Source organism: Salvia miltiorrhiza, chromosome 5 (genome assembly GCF_028751815.1).
Source record: "Salvia miltiorrhiza cultivar Shanhuang (shh) chromosome 5, IMPLAD_Smil_shh, whole genome shotgun sequence".
Taxonomy (NCBI): Eukaryota; Viridiplantae; Streptophyta; class Magnoliopsida; order Lamiales; family Lamiaceae; genus Salvia; species Salvia miltiorrhiza.
Window position 1 is genome coordinate 23,326,962 of NC_080391.1, and position 17,480 is coordinate 23,344,441.

The 17,480-nt window shown below is 34.5% G+C and overlaps 1 protein-coding gene and 1 long non-coding RNA gene across 2 annotated transcripts; both read right to left on the bottom strand.

Annotated features, from left to right (window-relative positions):
* Window positions 1-1,512: 1,512 nt before the first annotated feature.
* Window positions 1,513-5,616, bottom strand: LOC130986805 (uncharacterized). Its single transcript, XR_009089398.1, has 2 exons — window positions 5,135-5,616; window positions 1,513-1,870 (listed from the first exon to the last, which is right to left on the bottom strand). It is a non-coding gene; the product is annotated as an uncharacterized LOC130986805 (long non-coding RNA).
* Window positions 5,617-6,586: 970 nt separating this feature from the next.
* On the bottom strand, window positions 6,587-15,885 carry LOC130986768 (methionine--tRNA ligase, cytoplasmic). The gene is made up of 17 exons (XM_057910285.1): window positions 15,549-15,885; window positions 14,962-15,106; window positions 13,541-13,694; window positions 13,244-13,399; window positions 12,848-13,078; window positions 12,543-12,686; window positions 12,276-12,366; window positions 12,056-12,162; window positions 11,795-11,909; window positions 10,518-10,636; window positions 10,351-10,416; window positions 10,073-10,201; window positions 9,819-9,962; window positions 9,599-9,719; window positions 7,675-7,916; window positions 7,472-7,573; window positions 6,587-7,070 (listed from the first exon to the last, which is right to left on the bottom strand). The coding sequence occupies exons 1-17, from the start codon at window positions 15,673-15,675 to the stop codon at window positions 6,840-6,842; spliced, it is 2,424 nt and encodes an 807-aa protein (XP_057766268.1). The 5' UTR covers window positions 15,676-15,885; the 3' UTR covers window positions 6,587-6,839.
* Between the last annotated feature and the right edge of the window lie 1,595 nt (window positions 15,886-17,480).

Here is a 17,480-nt window from a genome sequence, read left to right on the forward strand (position 1 = left end):
ATACTTTTTCATTTTTTGGTTTTTTCCCATGACAAAAAATTTTTACCTGACAATACATGAATTGAAAAATTAAAAGGAAATTTCCCATGTCTACAATTTTCGATCACCGTCGAAATGACACGGATCCAACGTGTCAAATTTTAATCCAGGTGTCAAATTTAAATATTACATGTACACCACATAAGATTTATTTTCCACCTGTGTATCAAACTTAAAATCTTGAGACCCCTAATTTTTGAAATAGGATTCTCTAACCATCGAATTCGCCTTGGGAATCGCATTGCACAAAACGCAGTGCCACACGTGTCTCTGATTCGCTCTCTGATCTGGCCGGCCCGATGCGTCGCCGAATTGTCGGAAGCTCCTCCATCCAGTCACTGATTCACTGGGCCACCGAAGACCACTTTGTCCGCAACCAAGAATCGCCGCCTGCCACTGCTATTTCACTATCGTGCGAAAAGCAGACCACCATCGGCTCCCTCCTCGTCGTTCGGTCGTCGAGCAGGCAGGGATTGTCAGAGCAACCCCAACCCCCAACGTCGACAAACGAGACACGACGGTGGTACGATCGGCTTAGAAGAAACGATGACTATCCAGGCCGCCTGGAGTGCTCGTGCCGAAGGTGAGATGGAACCTGCTCGCGCCATGTATGAATCCATGGTTTTGCTCTTAGAACCCTATATTGCGAATAGAAAGGGTAAATTGCAGAAAACCCTAATTTTGAACTAAAAATTAATTTTTGATCATCAACACGTAAAATGGCGTCGTTTTATGTTAATGTCAAACGACGTCGTTTAAGTCATCAGATGACATATCCACGATGGCTTTCCGACTGCCAGCTCGGATTTAATTTGGGGGAAAAATTATAGGCGGGGGAAATTTTCTTTTAATTTTTCAATTCATGTATTGTTAGGCAAAAAAAAAATTGTCATGGGAAAAAACCAAAATATGAAAAAGTATGTGAATTTTCCGACAATTAACACATCTTCAAAAACCAATGAAATTGCACCATATAGCCATAGGCCCATAATCCTCTGGGCTCAAGCCCAAAGCCTGACTCTCCCTACAACTATAAATAGTGGCCTTTATATAAATTTTAAACACATCAAATCATAATTCAAGAGCTCAAGAATTGGAGGAGAATTTATCTACAGTGAAATTCTCTCCAATATTTAAAGTATCACATCGAGATTCAAGGCGATATTCGTAGAAGCAGCACAAAGTTCAAACCAAGTTCAACGTTCGATTTAGGAACAAGGCTTAAGGCTCTCTGCATCACCGCTAGATAGCCCAAAGCTTATGTGAAGCTCAAAGCTCAAGTCAACCCCAACATTAGATCCAGGAATAAGACGAAGGCCCTCCGCATCAATATTATAAAACTCGAGATCAGTTCTAAGAAGATCGAAGACATATTTCTCCAACAAATCTCAAGAACTACTCAAAATCTATTCAAAAATCAACTTGAAGAGAAAAATCAAAGGATCAAATAAAGATACCAACCAGCACAAATACTTTTCAATTTAAAAATATTAAAATTGTATGTAATTTTATTATTTATTAAATTAAATATATATTTTGTCTTTACACTCAAAGATGCTCACATTTTGAGTGAATCATCTAAATTTTCTGAAGATACACACTTTCCTTTCCTTTCTTTGAACACCTTATTAGATGAAGGATTAGACAGAGGATACAAGTTATACAAAGAAAAAAAAATAAAAAAACATGAAGCAGTCTAGCTAGATAAGTGGCTTGGTGGAAGAGTGAGTGTTGGGGTAAGGACAGCATCGACAATATGGGCTGGCTATACCACAGCACCCATTCGGGCACTCAAAACGTGCATCACTTCCCATCTTTTCACCTTCTTTAGCTGAAATCAAACCCACATTGTCTTTAGATAGTAGTCAATTAATAATCTTATTACTAAGTGAGTCCAATGAGATTTACTATTCCATAATTTTGTGTATCATTGTGTCGCACTATTATATTTATTATTTTTATAATATATTTTATAAAAATAATTTTATTATAATATTATGAATTATAATTAATTTTATATTCAAATATTAGAACTAAAAAATTATATACCCTAACTTTAGATTTATCAACTTCAATAATAAATTATTAATAAATGAAAATAAATGATAAAAATAATTATATTTCCTAACTGGATGGAATATATCATAGTTAATAATAACAAAATTAATTAAAGTATACAAATTTTGAAACTTAACAAAAAAAAATAAGATGAAATAAAATAAAATAAAACAAAAAACAAAAATAATGGTACAAAATAGGGCATCAAATATAGTACACTAGATTTCAAATATGAATGAACCTTTTATATATATATATATATGGAAAGCAGGGAACTCAGTTCAGTTAAGCTTCTAAAACCAACTCCTAGTGATATTTCTGAGGCGAGTGCCCTTGTTTCAACCACTGGTGGCCTTCCTTCTCTAAAGCACAAAGGAAGAGGAAGCCTTACTCCCTGTACCCAACACTTCCATAGGCAAATTAGCCTCTACCTCTCTTTGTTTACGGCATAACCATGGATTAGAAAGCAATTATTTTTATACAAATCGGTAGCTGTCAATATATATATATATATATTAATATATTTCCCTCCAAAAAAAGAAGGTATATAAATATGTAACATATATATACAAGGAGCTGAGGAAAGCTGATAGAATTTTATATATAACTATAACTTGCTGAGAGGGTATGTATTACACATAATTCATAAACTTCAAATTAATAAATTATTGAAGTTCAATAATTATAATAAGTTTCATAATATATAGTAATTAATAGTATAAAAAATCGAAGATAGTTTTCTTTATTAATTTAGAGTTGCAAGATAAAATTATAGTATAATTTTAATATATATATATATATATATATATATATAGGGTGTGGTTCTAGAGAGAACTACATTATTTGTGAGAACGGGAGAACCATCAAATCTAATGCATTCATTGTAAAAATTAATGCATTCGCTGTTAAAATTAATGCACTCAAAAAAATAAAAAAAAAATTGCTCCCTTCAGGATTCGAACCCAGGATCTGCATTCATCCAACAAGATGATATATCCACCGTAGATCTTGATGATCGAATGGCTGAAAATGGTTCTCCGTTCTTTTTTTATTTATGGTTCTTTCATGAACCTCTCCCTATATATATATATATAGAGAGAGAGAGAGAGAGAGAGAGCAAGGTTCAAATGGAAACTGAGATTTAAAATGAGAACAGAGAACCATCCTCAATCTGTGGATCATGAATATCAACGGTGGATGCATCATTTTGATGGATGGATGCATCATGTGGGTTCGAATCCTGAAGGGAATATTTTTTCCGAATGCAGTTAATTGTACATCAAATGCAATAACTTTATACGCCAGTGCAGTGTCTCAATTCTCATTTTAAATTGCGGTTTTCACTATAACCAACCCCTATATATATATATATATATTTGAGTTTTCAATTTTAAATTGATTTCAAATCAATTTTAAAATTAAGTGGCAATTTTGTAGTTAAAATAAAATTGAAGGTTTATTTATAAGCTACACATCTTTTTTTTCTTTTTCTTTAACTTCTTTCTTTTTATATTTTATTTCTTTTTTAAAATTGTGAAATTTGACTAATTATAAAATATTTGATATGCATATCAAATTAAAGATCATGACAAGAGCTTTAATTTGATATATGTTATGTAAATATTTAATTTAAAATATAAAAATTATATTTGTTTAAAGATTAAAACTAAAGAAAATTCTCTCTCCTCTTTTTTTTGAATAAATCTATTTTTTTTTAAAATTATCTTTTAACTTATATTATTTCCTTTATTCGCAATATCATTTTTATTAATATGAATTATTCTTTATTATTTTTATTTAAACTAAAATATATTTATCTTAAATTATAGTATTTTTAATTATATTTAGAATTTTTATATAATAATCAAATGATAATCAATTTTATATATTATAAAATATAAAAATATTTTTCGTGTGTTGCACGCACGAGTGCAAATGCTAGTATATATATATATATCAATTTCACAAGAGTTCTTTTTAATTAAAATTGCATATAAAAAAAATCAAGACAGCCATAATACAAAAGTGTCTAATATACATTTGAGCCAAAAATATATATCGAGTTCTTTTTAATTCAAATTGCATATAAAAAAAAATCAAGACAGCCATAATACAAAAGTGTCTAATATACATTTGAGCCAAAAATATATATCAATTTCACAAGAGTTCTTTTTAATTCAAATTGCATATAAAAAAAAATCAAGACAGCCATAATACAAAAGTATCTAATATACATTTGAGCCAAAAATATATATCAATTTCACAAGAGTTCTTTTTAATTCAAATTGCATATAAAAAAAAATCAAGACAGCCATAATACAAAAGTGTCTAATATACATTTGAGCCAAAAATAATAACAAGAACCAAAATAAAAATGAGCCAAAAATAATAACAAGAACCAAAATAAAAAAAATGTTTATAAATAGTGAAACAGGAAGAATATACATTAAAATTCTAATTATTAATGTCTAGTTCATAAATCATATACAAGCACACACTCTTTATTACTGTCATATAAAGGATAAACTCACAAACACTACATCTGTCATCCATGTCTACCCCCACCTCTTTTTCCATATAATTTATTTTAATAATTGTCTTTTAGGAATGTTTATAGTTATCTGTTAAGTTGAAAGAGTCATAATATCTACCTGTTATAATTTATTGTGTCTTGGAACTATTATTAAAACTTTAACATCTAAATTAGACAAGTTATTGAAAATTTAACAGAAGATCATTCAAGAATATATATAACTTATGAAATTGTGGATTACTTATCCTCTACCCCGTTGCTCCTAATTTCAATAGTTAATTATTGAAAGGAAAAAAAAAAAGAAAGATCAAACGAGATAATTCCAAGTATCATAGTTAAATTAAGTAGTATAATAACTATAAATTGTTCCATCAAATTAGTTGAAAGAACCTAAAAATAAGTCTTATACAAAGCCAATAAAGAAAAGAAAAAAGATATGTTTAGTTGAGCTGAGAAAATCATGTTAGTATTAAAAATTATGGAGAGTTTGAAGAAAGTGCTTACATGGCAGTGTATTGAGTTGTCGAGCGTCTGTAACTTGTGAGGAATTGAGAAGACCCATTAATAAGAAAAGAGCCATAATTATAATTCTTGTGGAAGCCATTTGTGGAGAAGACAATGAAAGTATTTGTCACAAAACTCAATTGGGATTTAATTAATTTATTATGAGCAAGCAGGTTTATATATACAAGCTGAAGAGACAGTGCTTTTGTGTGCTTTGTCATATGTGGCTCGGGAATTTATTTATTTATTTATTTTGATTTTTTTGTTTATGGAAATTTTAATTTAGATTTCATTATGTATACCTTTCATGTCGTTTGTGCTTAGGGCTGGACTAAGTGTCTCTAATTATGAAAGTTTTTGTCATCTTCTTCTGCGTAGTGCTAAAATTAAAGATTTATTTTGTGCGGCAATTGTTGGACAAGGGAAACATATGCAGATATAATTGAAAGATATTTTTTATCAGTGGATACTACCGACCTGAGGAAAATAGTGCGAAGGCCTCCATACAAGTGTTAGGCCTATTTTCCACGAAAACAAAAGAAATTTTCTAAGTTTTTAGGTCCACACAATTCAAAACGAAGTTTCTACAATTAGGGATGACAATAATACCCGAGGTTCGGGTATCCGCGAATATTCGTCCCTAATGGGTTCGGGTATGAAAGTGAAATTTCAGGGACGGGTATGAAACTTATACCCGAGTTGGGTTCGAGGTATAGGTACCCACCTCAAACCCGCCCCAATTATATTTTTATATGTTCGATATAATTTTGTTAGAAGATATATTTGAGTTTTAATTGTGAAATTTATGGTTTGTTTGTAATGTTGAATAATACTATTATATGTTTGATGAAATGGACAAAAATGCTTTTTGTATAAGAAAATCTTACAAAATAAATAAATTGATTAGTACCCAACAAATACCGTTCCTCTGTTGGGTAATCTCCGGCCCGATTTAAATGGGTATGCAGGCGGGTATGTGAGTTATGTTTTGAGACGGGTATGGGAGTGGAAAAGCAATCCCCGGTGCCCGGTTGCCATCCCTATCATGAAAGATTTCGGGAAGATTTTGATCCAACGAATTGTAGGCTGGATTAGTGGTGATTTAGATTATTTCTTCTTTTTTTGGCTCAACTTCGTATATGGACCAAATCAATAAAGTTATCTGCCCAAATCTATTTATGATATAGAGTGCAATGCGAGTTTTGGACATTACTAGATGGTGTTATCAATTGAAGATGCATACATTTCTAATCACCAAGTCGCATTGCCAAATATTGAAATTGAAAGGAAATTTTTGAATTGAAACTCAATATCGTATGTTATATATTCATGGTAAATTTTGTTGATTGATGGGTGTGGATGATAGGATAGAGCCACCAAATCTTGAAATCGTGCTCTTTTACCTCGAAATTTGCCGGTGCAATGTAACTATGTAAGGCTGAATTCTACATATAGAACAAATCTGTGTCTTCATATATTTCTTTCAGAACAGAACATCATCAAATGCCACTAAACTTAGCATCCAGCAAAATCCCATGGTGACATAGGTAGCCAAATATTATAACACGTACACAAAGAAATTTGTAAGATCCTATTCACTTTAATCAGACAACAAACAATTAATTCTGGTCTTCAGCAATTGAACATTTTTCAGTATCGGACAGGTCAAAATCTCAGAAAATCTAAAAAGATCTGGCACGTTGATCTATCGGATCGAACCTTCACTGATTGATGAAACCTTGCAGACACCTGCTGAGGTTGTAAGTGGCAAATCTTTAAAGCAAGCCACCAACTCCTTATCAGTATGCAAATCCACTTGGAGTGTTTCCCAGACCTTCTTCTTTGGATTTAGGACATCATCTGGCGAGCCTTCGATCCCTGGGAACGTCACTCTTTCACCAATGACAGCTCCTGCGGGAGGTTCAACCAACTCCACCTGGCAAAGTGAAATCCACAATTTCAAGTCTGGTAATACTTTTGCACCCCTTTCATATTTACTACCAGTGAAATACTTCCCAAGTATTGTCACTCGTACATAATCATTAATCAGTCCCAACCACAAAAAAAAAAAAATGATGAAAACTATCAGCTAGAGCTTACACGACAAAAGTTGAAAAGCTGGAGCTCAATTCAAGAAAACAGGGACAACGGTTAACCATCTTAAGTTATTCATGTGAATTAAATATGATTTATTACGCGTAGTCGAAAGGAGGCACCTATAACAAGTAAAGCATTTTGGACCAGATTATCAGGTGCTGACCTCTTACTCTAGCTGTTCACTCTTTCCATGAAAACAGATATGCAGATAACAGATACACAACATAAATGGTTGCTCACCTTAGTGTGATCATTATTAGAAGCTGCAAGGACCATTGCTTGAGACTTTATGCCCCTCATCGCTGCTGGCTTCAGGTTACAGAGAACGCAAACCTTTCGATTCTAGTGCAGAAGACATTGTCAGCAAGAGTATTTCCACTTGAAGTGGATTAATAACATATAAAAACATGCACACGAAGCTAGAAAGCAAAAGTCAGGGGTACCTGCATTTCTTCAAGGGGTATATACTTGACAAGGCCACTGACGACCGTGCGAGGCTGTGGCTCACCAACATCAATCTCTTCAACGTATAAAGAATCAGCATCAGGATGTTTCTGAGCCTTTGTAATGAGACCAACTCGAATATCTAGTCTACTAATGGAGATTTCAGCATCAGCAGGAGCCGAGACCTTAGGCTTGGCTGCTGCAGATTTTTTGGTTTTATCCTTCTTTGCAGTTTTACCATCTACACGAAAATAAAAATAAGTACAATAAGAAATTGTGCTTGCATGCTTTCCAGAATGCTCTGTATCTCTAAAAAATTTCAATAGGTCTGTGACTGTGACTGATGCAGGAGATATCCACTCCCATTCCAGACACAGTTTCTGTGTAATTTGGACATGATACAACTCTTGTACACAAAATTCTTTCATATGTAACAATCACATGTTGCAGGTTATTTAATAAGGAACATACAAAATGCAATCTTGGCTAAAAAGGGATCTAATTGTTCTTTTCAATAAGAAACAGAAAAGGTGAATTCATAATTAAACACTTAAAACTGTTCATTTGAAGCAAAAAAGAATATTTTAGAACTTTTGGGTTAGGTCCTTACTTTTGGATTATGCTGCTATATTAAAAGTTACAGATCCAAGGCTTATTTACAGAGAACTGAACTAATTCCCACCCCCATCCCAAAGAAGAATAATGGAGGGATCCTGTCAATTAATTAAGAAAATCGCTCCTTTATTTTTCAATAAATCAATCTCACGGGCACAAAGACAATCCTTATCACCCAATAGTCTAGCTTATAATTTTTCAAATAGACACTAAGCCTTACTAAACTGTCTTATCCCATCTCGAGAAAAAGAGTATCGTTCTAGGAACTTCTTAATGTTGAAATCCACCAACTGTATCACTCGCATTAGACAAGTTAACCAAATAAGAACATCTTATTACTATTTTGAGCTCAGTATGCACTGGTGGAGATTAACGCTGAAAAGCTTCTGCACAGAAGTGGCAAAGTTATGAAATGAAACTAACAAGAATGGTTTATCATGATCCAAATATTATCTATGATATATATATTATATATCATATAGCAATATGCCGATATAATCAAAAATGTTCACTGGCATAGGGTATCTTCTTAGTCGGGATGCATTAGTTCTCACAGAGTAACAGAGAACTAGGAAGAGGAGTTGGAGCAAAGGCTTAGAGCAGATCGTCAGTACCATAAGAAACTAAAATATGGATTTATCCACATACTCTTGTTCCATCAAACTTCTAAAACTGAACTTGTGAAACTGGCATACACTTACGACACATAGCACTAGTAGTCTAGTGCACAAGAATCTGTGTCTGGAGATATAATTGGCAACAATAATTTTACTTCCACTTGTCTTATTAAGACACACTCACACGAGATGCAACATAAGGCACAAATAATGCCCATTTAATCCTTAGCATGATACAGATCAGCATTTAGTTATAGTTAATTAATTATATATTGTTTCTTTAATTTATTTAGTTATTTAGGGCTAGAATAAAGTCATGGGTCAGGCTTTTGTATGGGCTTTAAGATATTTCTTGGGCCTCAAGTTTCTGTAGGTCTTTAAATAGTTATTAGTGAGTTAGGGTTAGGATTATCGTTGCAGTATTATTCTGGACAGCTTCTGCTGTAGGCCTCACAAGAGGAGTTCGGGACAGCGTTCTCGCTGTAGGCCTCGCAAGAGGAGGGTTACTCTCTGTTTTCCTTGTTCAGTATTTATTTCAATTTATTTCTCTTTCAGTTCTCCTGTTTCCTGTTTATCTCAATCCCTTTACTCTATCATAGCATGACAGGGTTGATAAAAGAATAGCAAAGAAATAAATTCACTGTAACATACTCATGCGCGCACACACAGACAAGAGAGTGAGAAGAATAACCTGATATTTTGGCTTCTGTAAGTTGCTCGCTGATTTTCTTTGCTTCGGCTTCAGCTTTCACAATCCTATCAGCTTGACTTCCAGCAAATTTTTCTTTGTAGAATTCAACTTCCTCATCTTTCTGCATATCATTAGGTGCACAAGAATGATAAATTATCATTTTAAGCAGCCCTGGAAATTGATAGGAAACAAAATAAACAGCTGAACGAGGAAGAAATACCAGTTCTTTGAACAATGGTGCCGGAGTTCCAATTCTATGGTGAGCGGGAATGATCTCCCAAGGTCTTTTAGCCCTTTCAACATCACCTTTTTCATCAGAAAAAGAAATTTGTGCTTCAAGTGGCAAGTTGAGCTGCTTAAGTACCTGCACAGCTAAGGGCATAGATTAATCACCAGATAAAAATGAGCTATGGTGCTACTTAGTAGCATCATACCCTTGAAATTAAAGTTGCAGGACTCAATATTTGAAATTACCTCAAGGGTGAACGAGGGCATAAAAGGTTCTAAGAGGCATGCAAGAAGATACACTAGTCCAGTTGATGTTTTCATGACCACGGAACAAGAAGGTCGATCCTCCTTGTAAAGCTTCCAAAATTGGCTTTCCTAAACGGTTAAACATGAAACAATAAGTCTTACCTTCTCTTTCTGATAGCATGTTCTAACATGCTATGGCCTAGTAAGTACCAAGAAAAGTAAACACCAAAACTGAGAAAATAAATGAAAAGAGTGCAAAAGGACTATAGGCTTCATACTTGCAAATAAGCATTGCCTTCACCAGATATACTCATAGCAATCTTCAAACCTTGCTTTAGTTTCACCTACATTTAATTCCATTTGGAAAGTTATTCATAGCAACCCTAGTTTTGATCCGAGGATAAATTGTACTGTTAAGAACACAGGCAATGCATGGACTGGTTACCTTCTCCATTGCTTCTATGTACTGTTCTACATAACTGCCAACTTTGTCTCCCAGTGCTTTAGTCAATGAATGAGAATCTGCACCCGGAGCATCAGGAATGACAGAACCATATCCTGAAGCTGAAAATGATGAAGAAAAAAAATATTAAGCATCTTACTGAAACTGAACTTAAAATTGATTACCACCCTTATACTTAGAGATAGAACCAAAGAACTTAACTTAACTATATGCATATTTTTTAAAAACTGAACAAGAGACTGACAATAACTAGGATCGTGTTACTTAAGTTGATAAACCAGAACATACTAAGATACAATGTTATTGTTTGGGAATATCTATTTTCTCCCTCCTAAATCATGTAAAGAATATGAGCTTCTTTGGTTCACAATCTTTCCTTGGCTACAAGGTTCACCAAAGCTCTTTCAAAGAAACTTCAGATTAACTTTATCAGGGTCCTACAAACGGATTATCAGTACTGAATAATAATCGTAGCTATTTGTAACCAGATATTATTGAGCTGGACTAGCATGAGAATTTCAGAGAAGTCATCATAAAGAATTCAAAAGGACAAACCACAGCTAAATGATTTTGAGTTTGTGCTTTGTGATGGCATGCAATTCCATAGGCCTAGAAGAAGACTTTTGAATGAAGACTGCATGGAAGTAGCGAACTAACTAAATAAAATAACCAATTATAGACCCCAAGGGGAATAGGATTTACTACAGAAACAATTACGACTAAAATGAAGTTGAGCAATGAATGGACGATAACAATGACATTTTTTGCTATCTTGATTTTTCGTTCACACTCTTTATTATTTAGTATTTAGTAGCAATCTATTAAGAAACTTTCAATGGAAGAATCATTGAGAGGTCAACAGAGTCGAAGTACACATATACACACATTATTTATAACTATATCATTGTCACCTTTCTTTCCTCTTCCATGGAACTAAGAAGTTAAATTGAGCGTACCATAACTAAAGCTAATTCAACAACTTCCATGTTTTGTACATCAGAGGCAATGAGTAGAGACATGTTTCTATCCTTTTGACTGAAGTGGTGAGAATGAAAGAATTAACAGTAGAAACTGAAATGACAGTGGGTTTTCTGGGCCTCCGCATCATTATAAGCCTTAATTTGCTTTTTTGTTCAGCCTTGATATGCTTTGAACCTTGTTCAAAGATCACTCTTAACATGTATATGGTGACATGTGGGGTATGGTATGCAATAGTGAAATATTATCTTAAAGATCCATAACATGATAACTTAACAAACCTGGGTCTTTTGCGATAAAACTCAAGACTCGGTTGACAAAATTTCCTAGATTGCTCAGTAGCTCGCTGTTCAACTTTGCTTGCAAGTCCGACCATGTGAATAAAGTGTCTGATACCTGAAATTATGAATTTGTACTAATTATAATTAATGTTAAAGTAAGCATTTGGTCAGTCACTGCAAAAGGGCATGGGAGATGAGGTGGGGATGGAAGTGATCCAAAGGATTAAAAACATAAAGGGAAGCATATTATAGAGCACTTGCCTCTGGTCTATTTGTCAGAAGATAGTATCTCCACACCTCCACAGGAATATTAGTGTCCTTTGCATCATTTCCAAAGACTCCAACACCCTTGCTCTTTGAGAACTTCCCTGATTGCCAAGGGAAGATTTCCAAAATTGAATTTCAACCCATAAATGATATAGAAAGGATAGGTGACCCTCCCCGTCGCAAGCAATTAATAGGTCTGTTCATATCTCCTAACCTGCTTCATAGTTCAAGTATTCTGTAACACTGATGGTTTTCATCATAGTCCAGTTTTCACCAGTTCCAAGAAGAGTGGAAGGGAATATCACCTGAATAAAGTAGATAACAAACAAAATTAGGCTTAAATATCCAATTAGCACACCACTGTCATGAAAGAAAAATGGGGAGTAAACAGCACCATATGTTTCAGCAATCTATATTACCCTACAGGTCCGCAATAATATTAATAAAATGCAAATAATTCGATTTTATTTTATTGACTCACAGTATGAAAAGGAACATTATCCTTGCCCATGAACTGGTACAGCTCCACATTTTCAGGATTCTTCCACCACTTTTCCCATTCTGGCGTGTGGCAGGATGTGATTGAGACATATCCAATAGGTGCATCAAACCATACATAGAACACCTAACAAAGAAATTGCGAGCAGAACATATTATGTTGTTAGAAACTATGATCAATCAGCAGTAAGCCAGTAACTATGTCATTGAACCATAAACATTGTTCCTACCAAGTGAAAGAAAGAACTCCATGGCTTATATCTTCAAAACATGAGTGTATCGATTTACCTTGTCCTTAAATTTCTCATGTGGGACAGGAACTCCCCACTTCAAATCTCTAGTTATACATCGTTGTTTCAGCCCTTCTCTAAGCCAAGCATATGTTGCTTGGATAGCATTCTGACTCCACCCTCCAGCCACTGACATGCGGCTTACATACTCCTCTAATTTATCCTTCAGCAGAGGAAGTTCAAGGAACAGGTGATCTGTATCACGGATGCGCGGCGTATTGCGACAAACCTGTAGTTAAGCAATACCACTGTTCACACAATTTGTGATATCCATCTTCATATTATTTAATGCCTTCTGACTTGGTCTTTCTTCAGAGATTAAACACATAATACTACCACATGAGCAGATATTTAATTAAATATTAAAAACAAGACTATATATAAGTTTGTATACCTTGCATTTTGGATCCAATAGTTCCGTGGGGTTCAAGAGCTTCCCACACTTTTCACATTGATCACCACGTGCAGAGTCATAATTACAACCAGGTGTTGGACAATTACCCTCTACAAGCCGATCAGCCAAAAATCTTTTACATGTATCGCAATAAAGCTGCATAAAGGATATTATCAATGAACCTCACAAGTCACAATCGTATCGTACACATCACAATTAATTATATAAAAAAGAGGGGAGAAAGGAGAACACACTCTAAAACTACAGGGTTGAAGAAAGTGAGGAAGCAAATGGCACCTGTTGCATTGTGTTCTCTACAAGCCAATTATTGTCCCAAAGTTTCTTGAAAATTGCTTGGCAAACTTCAGTCTGCTGTGGACTTGACGTACGACCAAACTCATCAAAGCTTATGTTGAACCACTCATATACCTCTTTGTGGATAGCATGATATCTGCAAAACAAAGAATAGCATTGGTCAAGGTACATCAGTCCTTGAATCACTGTTTGAGATGTTGACAATGAACATAGAATGCCCTTAATTTTAGCAAAACCCGCAGCTAAAAAGGAATGGAAATGTAGATTTGTGTCAAATCATCACTACAAAAGTAACCGACACCAATATTATATCACATTTCTTAAGGCCTATCCGCCCAAGAAAAAATAAGGATGAATTCAGCCAGCAAAGAAATTTACTTTGCCTCACAAGACTATCAACAGGGCAATACTTTTGGTAGTGGCAATTATGAGATGGATAAATATAAGTTAGTCAACTTGTGCCAATGGAGCTACAGGAGATTAAAACAGAGTAGGGCTAAAACAAGTTCGTCAATAGTGAGGATCTAGCGTACCAAATTGATGTGGGCGCAAGACCCAAGAGAATGGGCAAGAAGCTGTTAGTAATTTATAAATATTACGCTTCTATCTAAGTCTAAGAAAATAAAATATCATTATTTTATTTTTGAGCACTTTTTTGAATTGATAAAAATCAAGTATACATGCTTCATTTTTCTTTAAAGTGAAAATGCAAACAGATTAATGGAACATTCTTAATGAGTCATACTAGAAAGAAAAAGCATTTCATATCTCACACATATACATAGATAACTAACTGCATGTATGCATAAATATCTACTCGAGTGCAACTTAGTTAGGCTGAGAACATTAATTCTCAAAACCCATTTATCTCAAACTCCCTACTCCAAGAGAAAATTGGTGTGGCTCTTTTCTTCATCCACAGGAAAAAAAACTACCATTGTAAACTCAATAGCCTTCCTCCAGCTTCAGAAAGTATATAAAAGAAACCTTAATCCACTATATTCAGATGCAAAGGCTTCTAGAAAAAAATCAGCAAGCTTCTAGCTTTCTAGTTAAACTCTAAAACCCATTACTAAGAATTGATCTCTTTCAGAAAGTACATAGCAGATTCAAGATTTTAAGAATGACAATGCCTTGTAGATCAGCTCATGGCATGCCAAGGCCAAAAATCAGCCATTTCAAAAGGTACAAAACATGTTCAAGACTTGTGATCCATTACTATTCACATTCATTCACCCATTCAAACGGCAATCACACCATCGAAAGAGAAAAAGGAATATATTCTTAGCAAGTTAGAACAAGGACTCTTTATCACCTCAATGACAATTGACAAAGATATTTCAGTGAATCAAGACTTGATGTAAAGAAGTCCTTATACATCTACAGAAAATGAAGTAAAGTACTTGTCACAAATTTCCTTCGGGGAGCACCCTTCCTCCAACGCCTTGGTCTCAGTTGCGGTCCCATATTCATCCGTTCCACAAATATACAGCGTATTATATCCTCTCATTCGGCAGTACCTTGCGAATACATCAGCGCTAAGCACACCTATCCATAACGAGAAAAAAAAAGTTCAAAAAAAAAAATTAACTTCATTTGTAACAAACGGCAACACTTAGGGGGTGTTTACTTTGCATGATTGATAAAATGGATGATTGAGTATTTTTATCCTCAAGAGTAGGATTACTCCAATCCCACTCATTTGATGAGATAAGAATTAAGCAAAACTAGCTTGGAGGATAAAAATAATCAAGGGCTTGGGATATCCCAAAGTTGCAATCCATCAAAGTAAACAAGGGATTAGTCTTACTATTTTTATCAATCAAGGCTTATCCACCAAAGTAAACACCCCCTTAGAGCAACAAATCGCGCATCATTACAAACATGCAAACGGAAATATAACTCCCTCAAACACAATCCACAACCACTTGCCCGCAATCACAAACATGCAACTGAAATGAATTGAAAAATGTAAACTTGGAAGAATTACATCCTATGATGTTTCCGAGATGAGGAACGTTATTGACATAAGGCAAAGCACTGGTGATGAGGACATTCCGCTTCCCGGGAATCGGGAGCTTGGCGGCGGTGGCGGCGGCGGCGCTGAGATCACCCATCTCAGAATCTCCGAAATTTCTTTAACACGAAATGATTTCAAGGGTTTTGGTCAGAGCGAGAGAGAGAGAAAGTGGAGTCTGCCGTCTGCAAAAGCGGACCAATGTGTGTGTGTGTGTGTGTGAAGCTTTGGGGGTTTTGAGGGTTCCAAATAGGGTTCAATATAGGAAACGGTTTTAGTCATAACTAATCAAAATTTCTCCATTTTTTCGAGTTCTTCTTGCACTGTTTCACGTAGATATATATATTGGCTTAACAAATCGTGCGTGTCGGATTGTTATCGGATCGATTTGATATCGACACGGCCTGATAAGGTCAAATCTGAACACGATCTTTTAAGAAAGTGCTCGACACGAACACGAACCCCACACGATTCACTCAAACCCGAACACGACACGAATACGAGAACAACACGATTCAAATCGTGTTAACACGATACGATAACGACACGATCTGATTAAAACCTGATTCAACACGAAATTCTAAAGGCTAAAGTGTACAAAGAATTAAAATTTTAAAATAAATATTTAATAAAAATAATAATATTAACTCTATTAGGTGACATGAACCCGACCCGAAATTATCAGGTCGACACGATAAGGGCACGAACCCGATATGGCTTAACACTAATTCATTAATTTCGTGCGATTTCGTATCGTGCTTTGGTGTCGTGTCGAAAATTGTTAGTCATTATATATATGAAAACGTTTTTACCTTAGCTAATCAATTCATTCGCCAACTTTTTTCTTACACTAGCTGACTAGCATATTTATATGCCACATTCCTCAAATTTTATAATTGAATTTTTATTTTCCTTCCCCTTTCTTCATTAGATTACACTGTTTATAAAATGGAAAAAGTTTACTTCAAATATATAGAGAATAATAGTTTTACTCATTTTCAAAATCAAAAGATAAAAAATATTCACTATAAAAGAAAATTATAAAAACTATTTATTTTTAATATGAAAGGATAAAATTGCATTTACTTAATTTAAAGTTTTATCTCATTCTTCTATATTACTCAAGTAGCCAACTTTACTCAATATGTTCGACCAATATGAATCGAGCATGCCGAACATTAGTGGTAAATATACTAATGCTTGACGTGTTTGACCTCTGCAAATTGAACATGTCGAGCATTTGTTGAAAAATGCATTAAAGCTCGATATACTCGACCACAACGAGTCCAGCAATCTAACATTAGTGAAAAATGCAATAATGTTCGACATAAGGATTTTTTTTTTTTAAAGGTCTTAAATAATACTCCATATGCCCACTACAAGGTCTTGTTTCTTTTGGACTTAATTTTTTTCATAAAAAAATAGAATATTTGAAGTGGGACAACTCAAAAAGAAAAACAAGACACTTAAATTGAAATAGATGAAGTATAATTTATATATATTTTATAAAAAATATTATTTTTTAGCATTAATGGTGTGAAATATCAATTTGGCTGAAATAGAAATTTTATTGAAAAAAAGTTCGAAACCCTTGAAAGTACAAGCGCAGACTAAGGGACGAGCCTCAAGAAAGAGAGCCCAAACAAAAACAAACAAACAACGAAAAAGTACCAAAAGAGAACAAAACGGGAAGGGGCGGAAAGTCAGTCTCAGAGACTTCGGCCGAACTATTGCCCCTAGGATAACCGGTCCCCAAAACCCGAAACAAAAACCCAAACAAAAATCACAAAAAAAACTAACAGCCAGACCGGTTGAAGCAAGGAAATGCCTGAAGCAGCAGAAGCAGACGCCCAAAAGCACATGAAGACCACTAGAAGAGCCACAGAAGCAGGATCCCGAAACAGA

Bases quoted from the DNA above. Each gene is read 5' to 3' on its own strand.
- LOC130986768 (XM_057910285.1), bottom strand. From the start codon at position 15,675: ATGGGTGATCTCAGCGCCGCCGCCGCCACCGCCGCCAAGCTCCCGATT. The intron at 10,202-10,350 runs GTATGAAGCCTA...TTAACCGTTTAG, and splicing joins AAGGCAATGCTTATTTGCAA to GAAAGCCAATTTTGGAAGCT. The intron at 7,917-9,598 runs GTTATTCTTCTC...ATTTTCGTGTAG, and splicing joins TACAGAAGCCAAAATATCAG to ATGGTAAAACTGCAAAGAAG.